Raw genomic sequence first — 17,127 nt, 5'->3', positions numbered from 1 at the left:
CACTACTCAGACAGCCCTACCCCTTCCAAACTATTCAATTCTACTTTTCCTCTAGGAAGTCTATCTTTCTCCTCCTTTAAATTCCTTGACCATTATCTGGTTCATCCTAACAGAAGAATCCCCTCTGCTGAGCAATCACTGGAGTTCTGTACTCTACTTGCACATCTTCAGTGATACAGAGTTCAATTATCTGCCAAGGAATCCTATTCTATGACAAGATAGCTGTGACTGTTAGGCAATTCTTTATTCTAGAAGAATATGCCTATTTTTTACTTTTCCCACATTGGCCGTGGTTCTGCCCTTAGAATAAAGGAAACAACACAGCAGTACTTAAGAGCATGGGCTTTGAAATCAGATCTGAGCTCATATCCAGCGTGTCCTTGAACAAAATGCTTAACCTTTCCAAGACTCCAGTCCCTGGTAATAATACCAACTTTACAAGGCTGTTAAAGTCTTTTAAAGCAACTATGCAAAGAGCTTAACACTGTGTCTGACATACAGTAAGAGTTCAATAAATGACAGCTAGTGTTGTGCTTTTCATTGTTACTATCATAGTTTTTTAAGTCGATTTCTCCACTTCTTATGTATTTGAAGATGGAAATTATATAACCTGAGTCTCCTCTTCTCCAGGCTAACGTTTCTTCACTAGACTGTAAGTTCCATGAGGACAGACTGTATCTGTCTTACTTACTGTCCCATTTCCATACCTAACACAGTGCACGGCACATATAATTGACACTTAATAAATATTATTGCCCAGTGTTCAATGCTCTTCATTTCATAGTTTCCATACTCTTCATTATTCACGTCACGCCTTTCTGTATAGGTCCTCACTGTTCCAAATCTTTCTGACAATGTGAGATCCGAAATTGAACTCACAACTCAAGGTTGGCTAACTAGCAGAGAGGAGAGACTAGGCTTATCTCCTCCTTCATGATGTAACTGAATCACTATTGAAGATTTGGCATAACTTGACAACTTCATCAAACTGCTGGTTCATGCTGAGCTTGAAATCAAGAAGCTTTTAAAGCTTTTCACACATGATAGCCTCGTACTCTGGGCTCTGTTGAGTTGCAGCTATAGTAGTAATGGCAAAAGATGAAACAGTAACAGAGCTTTTTTCCATTTAGAGACTACCCTAGCTCTTACCATCAGGACCACTCAACTGGCTCCCAAAAACTACAGCCTGGAATTCAGAATGATCTTTCTAGGAAGATCTTTTTCTTCCTCCCAATTAGAGTATAAACTCCCAGAGGGCAGGATCTTACTGTCTTGTCTTCCCTCTCATATGCCAAGACGGGGCTGAGTACAGATTGATGCCCTCCATCTACAGCAGGATTACAATAAAGATCCAGGGAAACCACAGAGTACCACCTCAGGGATTCCCTCTCCCTCCCAAACAACACAGCTCACTCAGCATTATGCTACTAGCTGGTAGGCAAGTGGGAGCCAGCCCAGGCCCAGACACAGGCATAAAGCCTGCACTCTGACAGGCTGGCTCCAAGAGGCTGCTCTGCTGACAGCCACCTCCCCTAAGGGGAATGAATTCCTAGAGAATAAGCCAGTAGACAATTTTTTTTTTTTTTTTTTTTTTTATTTATTTATTTGAGACACAGTCTCACTCCGTCACCCTGGCTAGAGTGTAGTGTGTCATCATAGCTCACTGCAACCTCAAACTCCTAAGCTCAAGCAATCCTCCTGCCTCAGCCTCCCAAGTAGCTGGGACTACAGGCACCCTCCACTGTGCCTGGCTTCTTTTTCTATTTTTAGTAGAGATGGGGTCTCACTCTTGCTCAGGTTGGTCTTAAAGTTCTGAGCTCAAGTGATCCTCCCACCTCGGCCTCTCAGAGTGCTAGGATTACAGGTGTGAGCCACTGCGCCAGCCTCCAGCAGAGAATATTTCTCCCCAGTTAACCATGTGTCTAGGCAGCTTACAGGGACTACCACACAGGAAGAGAGGAGAATCACGGCAGAATGAGAGAGCTCACCTCATCACTTTCTTCCACATCCACATCACCATTGGCATCATCATCCATCAGCTTGTGGATGTTGCGGACTGCCTCAAAGCTGAGCTTCTCATCCTCACTGTGACACAGGGGCTTGTCAATCCGGCAAAACTCTGTATAAGAAAAGCAAGAGACATTACTTAGAGCTGCCAACCAGCCTCTATCACCTACCTGTCACAGCCCTTAGATTCTAGCATCTGATTCCTCACATAGGCACTGAACCAGCTATACATACTGTGAGGGAAATGTTTCATCTGGCCTTAAACTGTCTCCCCAAGAATATGCTGAGCTGTCCCATACAGAGACAATGCTTCATCATCCTAATAGTTCCCTGGCAGGGAAGTCTAGCATAGGACTAGGAATGCACTGGGATCTAGACAAGAACATAAATAGGCAACTCACAAATGAGAGAAAATACAAATAGCTAATAAACAGAGGAAAAAACTTTAGATTCACTAGTAATCAAAGAAATACATACTCAAATGAGTTATTTTTTTTTTTAATTTTATTTATTTATTTTCTTTTTTTTTGAGACAGAGTCTCACTCTGTTGCCCGGGCTAGAGTGCCATGGCGGTAGCCTAGCTCACAGCAACCTCAAACTCCTGGGCTCAAGCAATCCTTCTGCCTCAGCCTCCCGAGTAGCTGGGACTACAGGTACACATCACCATGCTTGGCTAATTTTTTCTATATATATTTTTAGTTGTCCAGCTAATTTCTTTCGATTTTTTTTAGTAGAGACAGGGTCTCGCTATTGCTCAGGCTGGTCTCGAACTCCTGAACTCAAACAATCCTCCCACCTTGGCCTCCCAGAGTGCTAGGATGACAGGCATGAGCCACCACACCCAGCCATGAGTTGTCATTTTTAATCAGACAAATAAACAAATGTAAATTAATACAATCTTTCTGGAAACAAGACAGCAGTCAATTAGACCCAGTGCCAGAATAATGTATGGTTTTCTTTTTTGTTCATTTTGCCACTACTGGTATATATAAGGTCAGCCAAGGCTGTCTGGGGAAACTTCTCACATCTTATGTCTTGCCATAGACAGTTATAGCCAGTAAATATCTATTAGATATCTAAAGGTCCTGAGCTCATCTGATACAACACCTTACGAGGTCTGGGGTACAGTTTTCCTCTGCCCACCATCACTACTTCATAGATGAAGTACACAGCACTGAGATTAGCATAATCAACATAACTTTTTCCTACCCTTACCCCTGTTTTGGTACTACTCAAAAGCATATATAAGGCTGGGCACAGCAGCTCATGCCTATAATCCCAGCACTTTGGCAGGCTGAGGTGGGAGGATCACTTCAGGCCAGACGTTTGAGACCAGCCTGGGCAACATAGCGAGACTCTATCTCTACCACAAAAAAAAAAAAAAAAAAAAAAAAAAAAAAATTAAAATTAAAAAAGGAGGCCAGGTACAGTGGCTCACACCTATAATCCTAGCACTCTGGGAGGTCGAGGTGGGAGGATCGCCTGAGGACAGGAGTTCCAGACTAGCCTGAGCAAGAGCAAGACCCCATCTCTATAAAAAATTGAAAAATTAGCCCAGCATGGTGGTTCATGCCTATAGTCCCAGCTACTTTGGAGACTGAGGCAGAAGGATTGTTTGAGCCCAGGAGTTTGAGGTTGCAGTGAGCTATGATGACGTTACTGTACTCTAGCCTGAGTGACAGAGTGAGATTCTCTCCCTCCCAAAAAAATAAAACAAAATAAAATTAAATTAAATTAAAAAAGCATATATAAGAGATTTTTTTATCAACATATGATACACCCATTTAAACAACATTTATTGAGTGCTCTTCATATGTCAGCCCCTATAATCAGCACAGGGCATAAAAATACGAATCATACTTCATCTTTGCTCTCAAGAGCTCAGTTACAAAAGTGAGAGAGGCAATTAAAACACTATGTGCTAAGTGCCCTGATAGAAAGAAGCAAGATTATAGGTCAGCAAATTTTTTATGTAGAGGGCCAGATTAAACAATTTAGGATTTGGGGGCCATATAGTCTCTGTTGTATTCCTTAACTCTGCCATTATACCACAAAAACCTTCATAGACAAAACATGCTTGACTGTATTCTAATAAAATTTCATTTACAAAAACAAGTCGTGAGCTGGATTTGGGCCATAATTTGCTGAGCCCTGTTCTAGAAAATAATAGGTGGCACACCTAAATCACGTTGGATCGATAGCTTTCTGACCCAATAGAAAGAAATCCAATCTTCTCAGCCTGTATCTGCACACAGGCTTATCCTAAATAAAGCATAACTTCCAGTAGACTTTTTAAAATAATGGAAATAGTTTACCAAGCTCTAGGGACTGGGGGCCTCTAGGCTGCTTGGCCTGAGGTCAGCTAGCACCTTTCCCAAAAGTTTACAGCAGATCCAAGAAGTTTGGGTTTCAAACACCAGGCTCTGGTTTGTAACCTGATCAGACTGACAGGTGACCTTTGCAGCTGGCATCATCTAGCATAGAGAGGATTAAAGGGATTTAGAGATGAGGGAATACAAAAGCTTGATTCCCATACGGCCATAGAATCCTATTCAGAGAAACCATGTCAGCCAAAATTCACAAATAACTCCTTCAAGCAAGCATTTCCTAAGCTGTATCCCTGTCCTTCCTGAGACCTTTTCTACCTTCTCCTAAACATTCCAGTTTGGCAAAGTTTCCCACAGCCATCTGGAAATACCTTAGAAGGTCCACCCATTTAGCAACACATTCTTACTACAATTAAAGAGCCCTGAACTTAGAGTCAGAACACATATGTCAAAAATCCCATCTTCACAAACCATATGATTATTGGACAAGCTGTTTAACTTCTCCGAGCCTCCAATTTCTCATCTGCAAAATGAGGATGATAATCTGTTGTATAGGGTTTTTGTGAGAATTAAGTAAAATCACATTTGTTAAAACACCTAGCATAGGGTCTAGCATAAAGCTGACAGTCAATACATTTGTAGCATCCTTCTTTCCTCCCAGAGCAGCAAGTGACAGTTCCCATCTTCTGCTAACTCAGCTACTTTCCCTGTCAGTCTATGAAGAATCAGACATAGGAGGTACAATCCAATCAAACTAACTGGTCATATGTTCTAGGTGAGTGGGCAAGTGGTTCTTTGCAAGACTCTGACAATAGCCTGTACCCACACAACATTTATAAGCTATCACTGGTAACATTTATCATACTTTGTTGCAATTGTCTGTTTAATATGTCTTCCCCACCAGACAGTGATCTCCATAAGGGTTTGAGACCATGTCCCCAGCAACAAGCAAAGAGCCAGGTTCTTGATAAGATGTTCAATAAATGTTTTTTTAAATAAAGATGTAAATATTAACTGCACAACTATGTGTAAGATTTCTCTAGAGAAAAAAGAGAAGAATTCTAGGCTGAGAACAGCATAGGTCTCAGGACCCCTTTATACATTTAAAAATTTTAAATCCCAAAGAAATATTTGATATTTACTGTATTAGAAATTAAAACACAATTCTTATATTTAGCTATTAATTCATTTTGGAACAATAAGTCCCATATATTAATATAAACAATACGTTTTATGAAAAATAATTTTCTGAAAAAAATCATGAGACGAATGAGATTGTTTTATATTTTTGCAAATCTTTTTCATGTCTGGCTCAATAGAAGACAGCTATAATCTTACAGTTATTTCCACATTGAATTTGTTGTGATGTGTTGTTTTGATTGAAGATCAAAACAGATATGTAGTTGGAAAAGGCAGGCATATTTTAATACCCTTTTGATAACTGTGGATATTCTTCTTTGATACTACACCCAAACTCAACAAGTGGTAGGTTTCTTAAAGGTTAGTTGCAGTGTGAAATCTGAAACTACATGAACTTTTTGTACTCTGTAACATTAAAATCCATTGGTCTACCTTGCACTTTGAATAGATCTTTCATATGTGCATGATTTCATAACATGATGCACTGGTCATTTGGAGACTATTGGTTCACTGAGTTATGCAGAGCTTCCAAATGTTGACACATTTCATTTATACAATATCAAAATAATCATAATTATTAATATCACCACCACTTTCATTAGAAAAGCTTTTAATCCAGGGATGCTGTCAATTTCACAGTGAAAGATACAAGTTTTCTAAAATCTAATGTTCATTTAAAAGCTGGAATTTTATCATTGGCAATAAATCCTACCAGTTGTTTTCATTACAGTAGAAGACTCATTTTATTCATCCTCAAGAAAATGTCTGCCAAATACCAAATAACCACAGTTTGTCTGTCAGTTGTTCTTTCACGTAAAAATAGTGCTCCCTGAAAAAAGGAGGTAGTTCAGCTTACAGCTAAATTACACAACTGCTTTTCCTTGAGATAGTCATCAAACATCTATATATAACAGAAGTGCTTTATGCACACTTACTACTTTTTTTGTTTTTGTTTTTGTTTTTGAGGCAGAGTCCCACTCTGTCACCCTGGCTATAGTGCCATGGCATCAGCCTAGCTCACAGCAACCTCAAACTCCTGGGCTTAAGCAATCCTCTTGCCTCAGCCTCCTGAGTAGCTGGGACTGCAGGCATGCACCACCATGCCCGGCTAATTTTTTCTATATATTTTCAGTTGTCCAGCTAATTTCTTTCTATTTTTTAGTAGAGATGGGGTCTCGTTCTTGCTCAGGCTGGTCTTGAACTCCTGAGCTCAAACGATCCTCCCGCCTCGGCCTCCCAGAGTGCCAGGATTACAGGCGTGAGCCACCGCGCCCGGCCATACCGCACTTACTATTTCATCACACAGAATACTTAAAAGGCATGTACTACATGTTACAATTCAATAAATTTAATGATTTTTACTTTTTTGTTGAAAACTTTTTAATTGAGAGTGCATGGAGGTGAGGAATACAATGATTGCTAGTAGTTTGGTGCCACTGCTTAGATTTCTGTTAAGGTGTTAGCAGTCTTACCTACCACTGTTTTTGCAACATCAATGTAAAGATATACAAAGTAAAAAAAAAAAAGTAAATAATATCTTAGTATTATTATGAAAATGGATTTGACCTCTGGACCCCCTGAAAAGATCATAGTGTACCCACAACGGTCTGCAGACTACACTTTGATAACTATTGGCAGACAAAACCACAAAGTCTTTTCCATCATGTCCAAATCTCCTTACCTTTTCCTAAGCAGAGCTAGTCGTTCACTGTTCTCTGTTGTATGCTCCAAAGCACTTTGTACATAGCTGCGTTATATTAATTTTCATGTTCTCAGTTGTTCACATTCTACATCCAGAAAAGGGCAAGAACGAAGTTTGACTCACTCTATCCCCCAGGGTCCATTATGGCACCACCACTAACATCTACCCTATCAAGTATGAAATCAGTAAATGCTGCCTGAATGAATAAATGCATGCATGCATGCATGAATTAATACCAAACCATATCTCCCCCAAAAGGCAAGGGGATTCTTGAGTACAACCCACCCTTTCCCACCACCAATATCCACCATCCACCTAATTGATACCCCTTCTCTCCCAGCCACTTTCAGTTCCTCATCAATAAACAGTAATTTATTCCCCAGAGAACACAGATACCTGTAGGTATGTAAAGCAGAGCCACTGTAGTTGAGCCTGGTAATGGATTGTCTGATGTAAGACACAAGCCCAGAGGGAAAAAAGTAAGAGAAACAGCAGTCAAGGAAGAAGGTACAGATAAGGGGTAGAGAAGGGCACTGGTGTCTGACTGTTCCTCAGCACTTGCTGGAACCTGAGAGGAATCTGGAAATCGCCTAGTTTTACCAGCAGGGGCCTCATTGGTAAGAATAATTTCTCCCACTTCACCCTCCACTCCCCAGCCATAAATGGCAAATTCTGCGGCCACACTTGATGGGATTAGAATCCACCCTCACCCTCAGACAGAGATCAAAAGACTAAGACTTGAGAGCACTAGCCCTGGGAAGACTTTCAGATTCTGCCAAGGACCATGAGGTTCCAAAGATAAAACAGCATGGGACATAGAATGGGGACAAGGGGGACAGGAATGGAGGATGGACAGAAATGTAAAGGCTAAAAAAGGGAACTGGTTTGGGACCTAGAATTAGCAGGAAAGGTCCCCAGTGAAACAACATCTCAGCTGAGGCACACAGCAGGCCAGCCAAAGAGGAGAGAGGAGTCAGAGCCCTAGGCTGGGTAAACCCCAACCTATCTGAGAGATGTTGCTATACCTATCAGAACATCATGTCCTCATATCCAAGAAGGCGGGGGGGGGGGGGGGGACGCGGGGGGGGGTTCCTTTCAGGAGGGGACAGGAGTTCAGAAGAGATTTTCTTCTGGACAAAGCTGGCAACTGGTTTCAGCTGCCCAAAAAGCACCAACACAAATGACTGCAGATTCTAAGCTCTGACTTCTGATCAAGCTCACTTCTCTCCCTGGGATCACTCATCAAAAAATAATCCATAGTATCAACTGTATATAAAGCTTCATGTTGAGCAACATGATGAGATATATCTCGGAGTTCCACCAGCATTTCTGACTTGTACCTCTTGTGGCCTCACCTCAGTCAGCTTACAATTGCAATTATTTCAGGATATCTGAGGGCACAGCTTATGACTTTTTCATTTTTCATAGCATTTAATAACACCTGGCACATGGTATATTCATTCTTTGATTTGCTTATAATCTATCTCCCTCCATGAAAAGTAAGATCCACAAGAGCAGGTATTTTTTTATTTACTACAGTGTCCTGAGGGACTAGCACAGTGCCTGGCACATAGTAGATAGTCAATAGAGAATTTACTGAGTGAATGAATACATCTTTAGTTTTCCCTGATGTGGAAGGCAGGTTTCTCCTCTCTGCCTGACTTTTTTTTTTATTTATTTATGTATGTGTGTATGTAACACAGAGTCTTGCTCTATTGCCTGGGCTAGATTGCCATAGCATCAGCCTAGCTCACAGCAACCTCAAACTCCTGGACTCAAGCAATCCTGCTGCCTCAGCCTCCCGAGTAGCTGGGACTACAGGCGTGCACCACCACGCTTGCCCAATTTTTTCTATTTTTAGTTGTCCGGCTGATTTCTTTCTATTTTTTTAGTAGAGACGGAGTCTTACTCTTGCTAAGGCTGGTCTCAAACTCCTGACCTCAAATGATCCTCCTGTCTCAGCCTCCCAGAATACTAGGATTACAGGCGTGAGCCAATACACCCAGCCTCTGCCTGACTTTTAAATGTTGGACTTTTATTCGGGAGGCTAATTGGGAAGATAGCTTGAGGCCAAGAGTTTGAGACCAGTCTCAGCAATATAACAAGACCCCCGTTTCTAAAAATAAATAAACAAATAAGAAAAATTAGCCAGGCATGGTGGTGTGCACCTATAGTCCCAGCTACTGGGGAGGCTGAGGCAGGAGGTTTGCTTAAGCCCAGGAGTTCAAAGCTGCAGTGAGCTATGATGTGCCACTGCAACACTCCAGCCTGGGTAACAGAACAAGACTCTATTTAAAAGAAAAAGTTACTAATTATTACCAACTCCCAAAATTATGTTTCTAGTTCAAATTTCACTTATGACCCACAGAAACCCACAGAATCCATCTACCCACTAGACATTGTCACGTGATATCTCTCAGGAACCTGAACTAGTAATTTCCCATTCTAAACTCATTCTCTTTCCCCAAAACTTCCTACTCTTCCAGTTGCTTATGTCAGAAACCTTGACATCTCAGTCACCACATTTAATCAATCACCAAGTTCAATATTTCTTGACTATTCCAAATCTTGTTTGCCACACAGCATGTCACTCCCAGAGGAGATATTCTAAATACTTGGTGACCAATCATTAGGAATGCTAGCTGTAGGTAGTGCTAGTCATACCAGCTGAATATCCATCCTAGTTACTCCCTGCTCATAACTTTTCAAAAGCTCCTCATTATTCTTAAAATAAAGTTCAAATTTCTTAATGTGACCTGCAAGGCCCAGAGATCTGACACCTGCTATCTTTCTAATCTCATTTCTAGCAACTCCTTCTACTTTCTGTAATCCTTCTTTTTAACGTTCAGATCTTAACCCAAAGGAATCTATGATCCTTCTTTATACACCAAGTTTCTTTCCTCCTTGGCCTTTCGACATAGAGCAGTAGTTCTCAACTCTGGCTGCATGTCAGACTCACCTACAGAGCTCTTAAATTGCTGATGCCCAGGCCCTGGCCCAGGCCAATTAAATCAGTCTCTCTCTGGGTGGGGCCTAGGCTTGGGTTGGGGTTTTTTGTTATTTTTTTCTTTAATGGAGACATAACATACATATAGTAAAGTGCATAAATATAGATCAATTAATGTATACATATACATGTATATATATCTACATCTGTGTGTGTATGTATGTATATATCTCCATGTAACTACTGCTGCAATCAAGATATAGAACATTTCCAATGCTCCAGGAAGACCCCCTCCCTCTTGCCTCTTTTCAATCAATACTACCACAAGTAACTACACCCCAGTGTAACCACTATTTTTTTTTAAGAGATGGGGTCTCACTCTGTCACCCAGGCTGGAGTGCAATGGCACACTCAGCTCACTGCAGCCTTGAACTCCTGGGCTCAAGAGATACTGCTACCTCAGCCTCCTGGGATATGAGCTCATGCTTATAACTACCATTCTGACTTCTATCACCATAGTCAAGTTTTATCTGTTTTTGAGCTTCATAAAAAAGGGGCATGGGTACTTTTTTTTTTTTTTTTTTTTTTTTTTTGAGACAGAGTCTCACTCTGTTGCCCAGGCTAGAGTTAGTGCCATGGCGTCAGCCTAGCTCACAGCAACCTCAAACTCCTGAGCTCAAGGGATCCTCCTGTCTCAGCCTCCCAAGTAGCTGGGACTACAGGCATGCACCACCATGCCCGGCTAATTTTTTTCTATATATATTTTTAGCTGTCCATATAATTTCTTTCTATTTTTTTTTAGTAGAGGTGGGGTCTCGCTCTTGCTCAGGCTGGTCTCGAACTCCTGAGCTCAAACGATCCGCCCACTTCGGCCTCCCAGAGTGCTAGGATTACAGGCGTGAGCCACCGCGCCCGGCCTTGGGTACTTTTTTAAGGTATAGTTACACACAATAAAATGCTCCCATTTTAAATGTACAGTTCAATGTGTTTGACAAACATATGCAGCTGTGTAACCTCCACTCTAATTAAGATGCAGAACATTTCCATCACCCCAAAGTAATCCTACTTGGCCCTTTACAGCGAACCCTCATTCTTCCTCCTCACATAACCAATGATCTGATTTCTATCACTACAAATTAGTTTTGCCTATTCTAGAAGTTCAAATTAAATGGAATCATCAGTATGTACTCCTTTGCACCTGGCTTCTTTTACGCAACATGATTTGAGACTCAACCATGTTATCACATGAATTAGTAGTTTGTTCCGTTTTGTTGCTGAATTGTAATCTACTTAATGTATATACTATAATTTGTTTATCCATTCACTAGTCTTTGGCTGTTACAAATAAAGCTACTATGAACATTCATGGTACAAATCTTTGTGTGAACATGTTTTCATTTTTCTCAAGTAAATGTGCAGGAGTGGAACTGCTGGCTTATATAATAAAAGTATGTTTAACTTTTTAAGTAACTGCCAAACTATTTTCCAAAGTAGCTGTATTACTTTATACTCCCACCAGTAACGTAGGAGATGTCCAGTTGCTCCATATACTGTTATACTTGGTGATGTTAATATGCAGCCCAAGTTGAGAACCATCTAGAATTCTTACTATATGGAAGGCTCTTCATTCTTAACCTGCAAACTCTGATTCCTGCTGCTGTCTCAGCTTAAATATTATTTCTTCAAAGAACCTTCCCTAACCCACTCTCCCTCCCAAACTGGCTTAGGCCTACATCATACATTCTCCAAAGCAACCTATATCTTTCATTTACGATATTTTTCACAGTTGTAACTATTTATATGACAATTTGTTTAATGTCTGTCTTCTCCACAAAACTTATAAGCTCCATAGTGGCAGGAACCATGGCTATCTTGTTCATGGCTGAATCCTAGCTTCTAGCACCTAGCACCTAAGCACAGTCCCTAGCACAACAGTTCAACTTCAATAAACATTTGTCAAATGAACAAATGAATGTCCAGAAAAATTGGTTGAATGAACAAATTCAAACAGATGAATAAACACAGTCCTTTGCTCACAAAAAGTACTAGGAGAATAAGCACAGTGTATGAATTACAAAGACACAAACTGAAATATGGCAAGGGAGGAGAGACCAGAGCAACAAGAAATACCACAGTCGTGAACAACAGGTGACGACAGTTCAGGTAGACGACAGTTCCTACTGTCGTCTACCTGAACAACAGGTAGACGACAGTAGGAACAGAAGGGAGGGCAACCCAAGCAAAGAAAGTTCAAGGTCAAGAAATACAGCATCTCATACAACTTGGCTTATTAAAAGACCAGAAAGTCAAAGCATTCTTTTTGCCAATCCTGTAAAAGCTCATGGCACAGAATGAGAGTAATAGATGCTGGGATCATTCATTATACTCAGAATCCAAATGGCAGAGGTGGATGGGCTTTGGAGGGCATCAAGGGCCAGCACTCATTTTACAGCAGAGAAGAAAACTGAGGCCATAAAGGCTGGGTGTGGTGGTGCACACCTGTAATCCTAGCACTCTGGGAGGCTGAGGCAGGAGGATTGCTTGAGCTCAGGAGTTTGAGACCAGCCTGAGCAAGAGTGAGATCCCGTCTACTAAAAATAGAAAAAGAGGCCAGGCGTGGTGGCTCACACCTGTAATCCTAGCACTCTGGGAGGCTGAGGCGGGAGAATTGCTCGAGGTCAGGAGTTTGAGACCAGCCTGAGCAAGAGCGAGACCCCGTCTCTACTAAAAGTAGAAAGAAATGATCTGAACAGCTAAAATATATATATACAGAAAAAAATTAGCCAGGCATGGTGGCGCATGCCTGTAGTCCCAGCTACTGGGGAGGCTGAGGCAGGAGGATTGCCTGAGCCTAGGAGTTTGAGGTTGCTGTAAGCTAGGCTGATGCCACAGCACTCTAGCCTGGGCAACAGGGTGAGACTCTGTCTCAAAAAAAACCAAAAAACCAAAAAAACAAACTGAGGCCATAAAATGGGATGTTTTGTCCTCAGTGGACTGGCAAAGTAGTGGCAGAACCAGATTAGAAGCTACTGTAACTTCCTATGCCACATCCTGTGGCAAGGCTATGGTTGGGAGATCTGGATAAGCCTATGCAATGGGGCTCCCTAGCACTCTTACTCTCCAAGGCCAACAAAGCAAGGGCTGGGGTGTAAGGGTGAGGGAGGTAGGGGTTCCATCATGTTCTTTTTGTCTATTAAGGGCAATCACAAGAAGCCCTAACTGGGTTGTGCCATTCACCAAACAGGGTAAAACAGAACTTCCTGGCTTTGCTTTAAAATTCTTTAGTGTCCAGCCCTCTGATAAAAACTAGCCAAAGATTTCTTTCTCATTAGGACTTAGAAACAAAGCTTAAAAATTGCTAGAGAAGGAATGTTGAGTCCCTGGTACACTGTGCTGAGAGGAAGAAAAAGAGCAAAAGAATAAGCTTTTGTTAAAGCACAAGACCTAATCACCTGCTAGAAAAGAGAAATCTTTAGCCATCTCTCCGCAGGGGGGCACTCAGCCACTCCTGCTTGTGTCCTATTTCTACCTTCTTCCTCCTCTCAGTATTTTCATCAAACTTTGATCTCACAAGAGGCCTCCTTCCAGAAGAAAATGGCTAATCCCTAAAGCTAGTCACCACCAAGCAGGCCTTGACCTCAATAACACAGGCTTCTGGTACAGGAGCCTTCTAACTGTTCTGACTCCCTTTGCCTACTTCTTGGTCTCCCACAGAGCTTCAGACTCCTGCTAGACAACCTATTTGCCTGCTCTTTTATTTATATGATCTTCATGACTGAATTAAAAGCATCGGCCCCCCAGGGCAGTGTTTACATGCTGAAACACCCATTTCAACACTCACTTAACACTTTCAAGAAGCTTTTTGCTAAGACTGAACTAGCCCAAGTAGCCAAAGGCACTAGGAAATTAGAGAGGTAAGACACTTCTCTGGCCTCCAGGATTCCCTTTTCCTCCAACCCCCAATTACTGAAATATATATTGAATTGCAGAGGTGGCAGATGTGGGTCTTTGAATTCCAACTTTCCTATATACTTACTATCCTGAGGATTAATTTTCTTACCTGAAAAATCAATATAGTCTTTTAAAAAAACAGTAAAGCCCTATACAAATATTAGTCATTCATTTGTCAGTTCTGTATTCTTTGCTTTACTTGGAAGTCTTATCTTCCCAACTACAACAAGAGGAGCCTTTGATTTTTCTGGTGCTCCCCTGTGTCTAGCCCAGTACCTGATACAGACTTTGAAGATTTGCTTTCCCAGCTTTGGGGTCCCACATGCCACAGGTCTTTACATTCTAAAGTAGCCTCTGCCAAGAAGCAAGACAGCTCCAGAAGAATTAAATCAACACACACTTGTTTAAAATCTACCCCAAATTCTCTGACCTGGCGCCTGACCCAAACATTCTTGCACCCTAGCCAGCACTCATCAGGGTCTGAGATGGCCGGAAAATAATTACAGACAACTCAAAACGGCTTTCTGCTGGGAAAAGTTTTCTAAAAGTATCAGGGTGAGCATCTAAGGACTTGCCCAGATAGGGTCTTTGCACACTGTCCAGGGGAGATGTCCAACCCATCAGTGGGCCCTCTAAGATTATATTAATATTGTAGCCTTCTGGTTTCAGAAGTGAGGCTGGCTCCTAACAATCAATCCCAATCACAGCAGCTCTAAGAGCACAATGATAAATGCCTTCAAGATATAAACACTGAGGAAACAGGCACACCACTGCATCGGGTAAAAACAATGTGGATTCCAGTTTCCATAGCAACAAGAGGACAACCTCAAACCTCCCAGGCCTGTTACTGGCTAGCTTACCAGAAAACACATTTCTGGGCTCCAAAAGAGACCTGAATTAGGAGAGAGCTTATTATCATCTTTCTGCCCCATGTAAGCCTCTACTCAAACACAAAAGAAAGATAACTGGCCCCTTTTGTTCTTTTCTTGGAAGAAGATAACCAAGAAATCTACTAAACAACTTTGCAGGCAGGATGATCATCCTAAGAACTAGGTTGTTACTCTTTCTTTCTACAGTCCTTCCTCATGGGACACCTTTCTCAGCTATGGTAGCAGAGCGTCTCCCCTGACTGAGAACTATCCAGAATCAAGGTGCCTGAGCCTCCCCAGCCCTGCTCCCTCATCTGCGCAAGCCTGATCTGATTTCTGAGGGCAAGGCCTCCAGGGAAATGTACATCCTAGTCCCCAGAGAACTTAGTTCAGGCCTCGAAATCCCTTGCCTGGGTTACTACAACAGTTTCCTCACTGAGCTCCCTGTTTCTGTTCTACTTTCACTCAAACTCATCCCCTACACCAAGCAATCAGTACAATTTTTCTAAAATTCAGATCTGACAAGATAACTCTCCTGAATAGAATCCTTTGCAAAACCTGTACAAAAATGTTCATGGAAGCTTTATTTGTAATAGCCAAAAACTGGAATCAGCCCATATGTTCTTCAACAGGTGAATTAAACTCTGGTACTTATATACAATGGAACACTACTCGGCAATAAAAAGGAACAAACACAACAACTTGCATGAATTTCCAGGGAATTATGTTGAGCAAAAAATGGCCAATTTCATTATAACTCCATTTATATAACATTTTTGAGAGGATAAAATTTTAGAAATGGAGGGCAGAGAAGCTGGAATGAGAAAAGGGGTGAGAGGGAGCTGGGGGTGGTTATGAAAGAACAGGAATGATCTTTGTGGTGTTGGAACAGAACTTAATACATACAAGTGAGTACAAGTAAAACTGGGGAAATTTGAACAAACTGATGGATCATATCAATGTCAGTGTCCTGGTCATGATATTATACCACATTTTTCAAAATGTTACTGTGGAGGAAACTGCAAGGTTTCCCAGTGATCTCTCCATATCATTTCTTAAAACCGAATGTAAATCTACAATTACCTCAATAAAAATTTTAATTAAAAAAAATCCTTCACAGGGATCCCAAACTCCTATACAGTGATTCTTAACTTTTTTTCAGTGAGAAATTCCAAAGAGCTCCGTATAGCAATAGTTGTACTTTTAGTATCTACCGAATGAAAAATTCTTGAGGAAATAATATGGATTCCTGAGACACCCCTCAAGGACTCCTTTCAGGGCTTCAAATTCCCAAGGTTGGGAAACCTTGGCCTATATAATGAATATAATGTAGCAAAGCATACTTGGTCTCTACAGAGTTTTCTAGCCTTATCCTCTGCCACTCACAAGCTCATATATACCCTATACTTCCCCCGCACTAAATTACTTTCAGTTCCATAAATATGTAAGGCTCATTTTGTAGCATTATACATGATGTTCTCTCTGCCTGCAATATCCTTGCCCCATTCTACAAGTGACTGATTCCTACTCAAGTTTCAAGATTCTTCTGTAGGAGCTTTCTCTACACTGATCCCCATGGTTTGATTAGGAGCCCTCATCTGTGCTCTTACAGCTCTTATCACAATTTGGACCAATTACTTAAATTCTCTATGCCTACATTTCTATCTGTAAATTAGGAGAAAATATTAATAGCATCTACCTCACAGTGTTGTGAAAATTAAATGAGTTAATACATATAAAGCATTTCAACTAAGAGCATGGCACATAATAAGCATTCAATTATTTACCATGTTATTTTTGTCATAATTATCTATAACCATTACACTGGAAGATTCAAGCAGGAACTGGTTTTTGTATCCATCTCTGGTCTGGTATATAATGAATGCATGGTAAATATTTGGAAAAAGAATTAAAGGGTCTAAGGTTGGGGTAAGGAGGTAGAATCTAAGTCAATAGTAGAACTGGGATTTAGAGAATTGAGAATTACTGCTTAGAGCAGGAGGTAAGCACAGGTTAGAGCTAGGAATAAGACAGACTTCTCTGGAAGACATGCATAAAAAGACAGATTGAGAACTTGGATGAATAAGTATAACTGAGAACTGCTAAATTACACATATCTTCTAAACTGGCTCATGTGGAGCTCCTTTGATTTGTCATTATAACTTGTTAATATGGAGCTTGAA

General features: G+C 41.1%; 1 protein-coding gene across 9 annotated transcripts in view; it reads right to left on the bottom strand.

The window, feature by feature from the left end:
• Positions 1-17,127, bottom strand: part of STIM1 (stromal interaction molecule 1) — a 174,735-nt gene that overhangs the window by 77,609 nt on the left and 79,999 nt on the right. For 7 of the 9 annotated variants that reach the window (XM_069471093.1, XM_069471099.1, XM_069471095.1 and 4 more), the window contains exon 2: positions 1,989-2,119. The exons of the other annotated variants lie outside the window; for them this stretch is intronic. In XM_069471093.1, coding sequence (XP_069327194.1) covers positions 1,989-2,119 — 131 coding nt within the window. The remainder of the gene's footprint in view (positions 1-1,988; positions 2,120-17,127) is intronic. 9 annotated transcript variants of the gene reach the window in all.

The sequence above is a fragment of the Eulemur rufifrons genome, chromosome 6 (assembly GCF_041146395.1).
Source record: "Eulemur rufifrons isolate Redbay chromosome 6, OSU_ERuf_1, whole genome shotgun sequence".
NCBI classification, from domain to species: Eukaryota; Metazoa; Chordata; class Mammalia; order Primates; family Lemuridae; genus Eulemur; species Eulemur rufifrons.
Note: the sequence above shows the minus strand (reverse complement) of the source record. Positions and strands in the feature narration are given on the sequence as shown.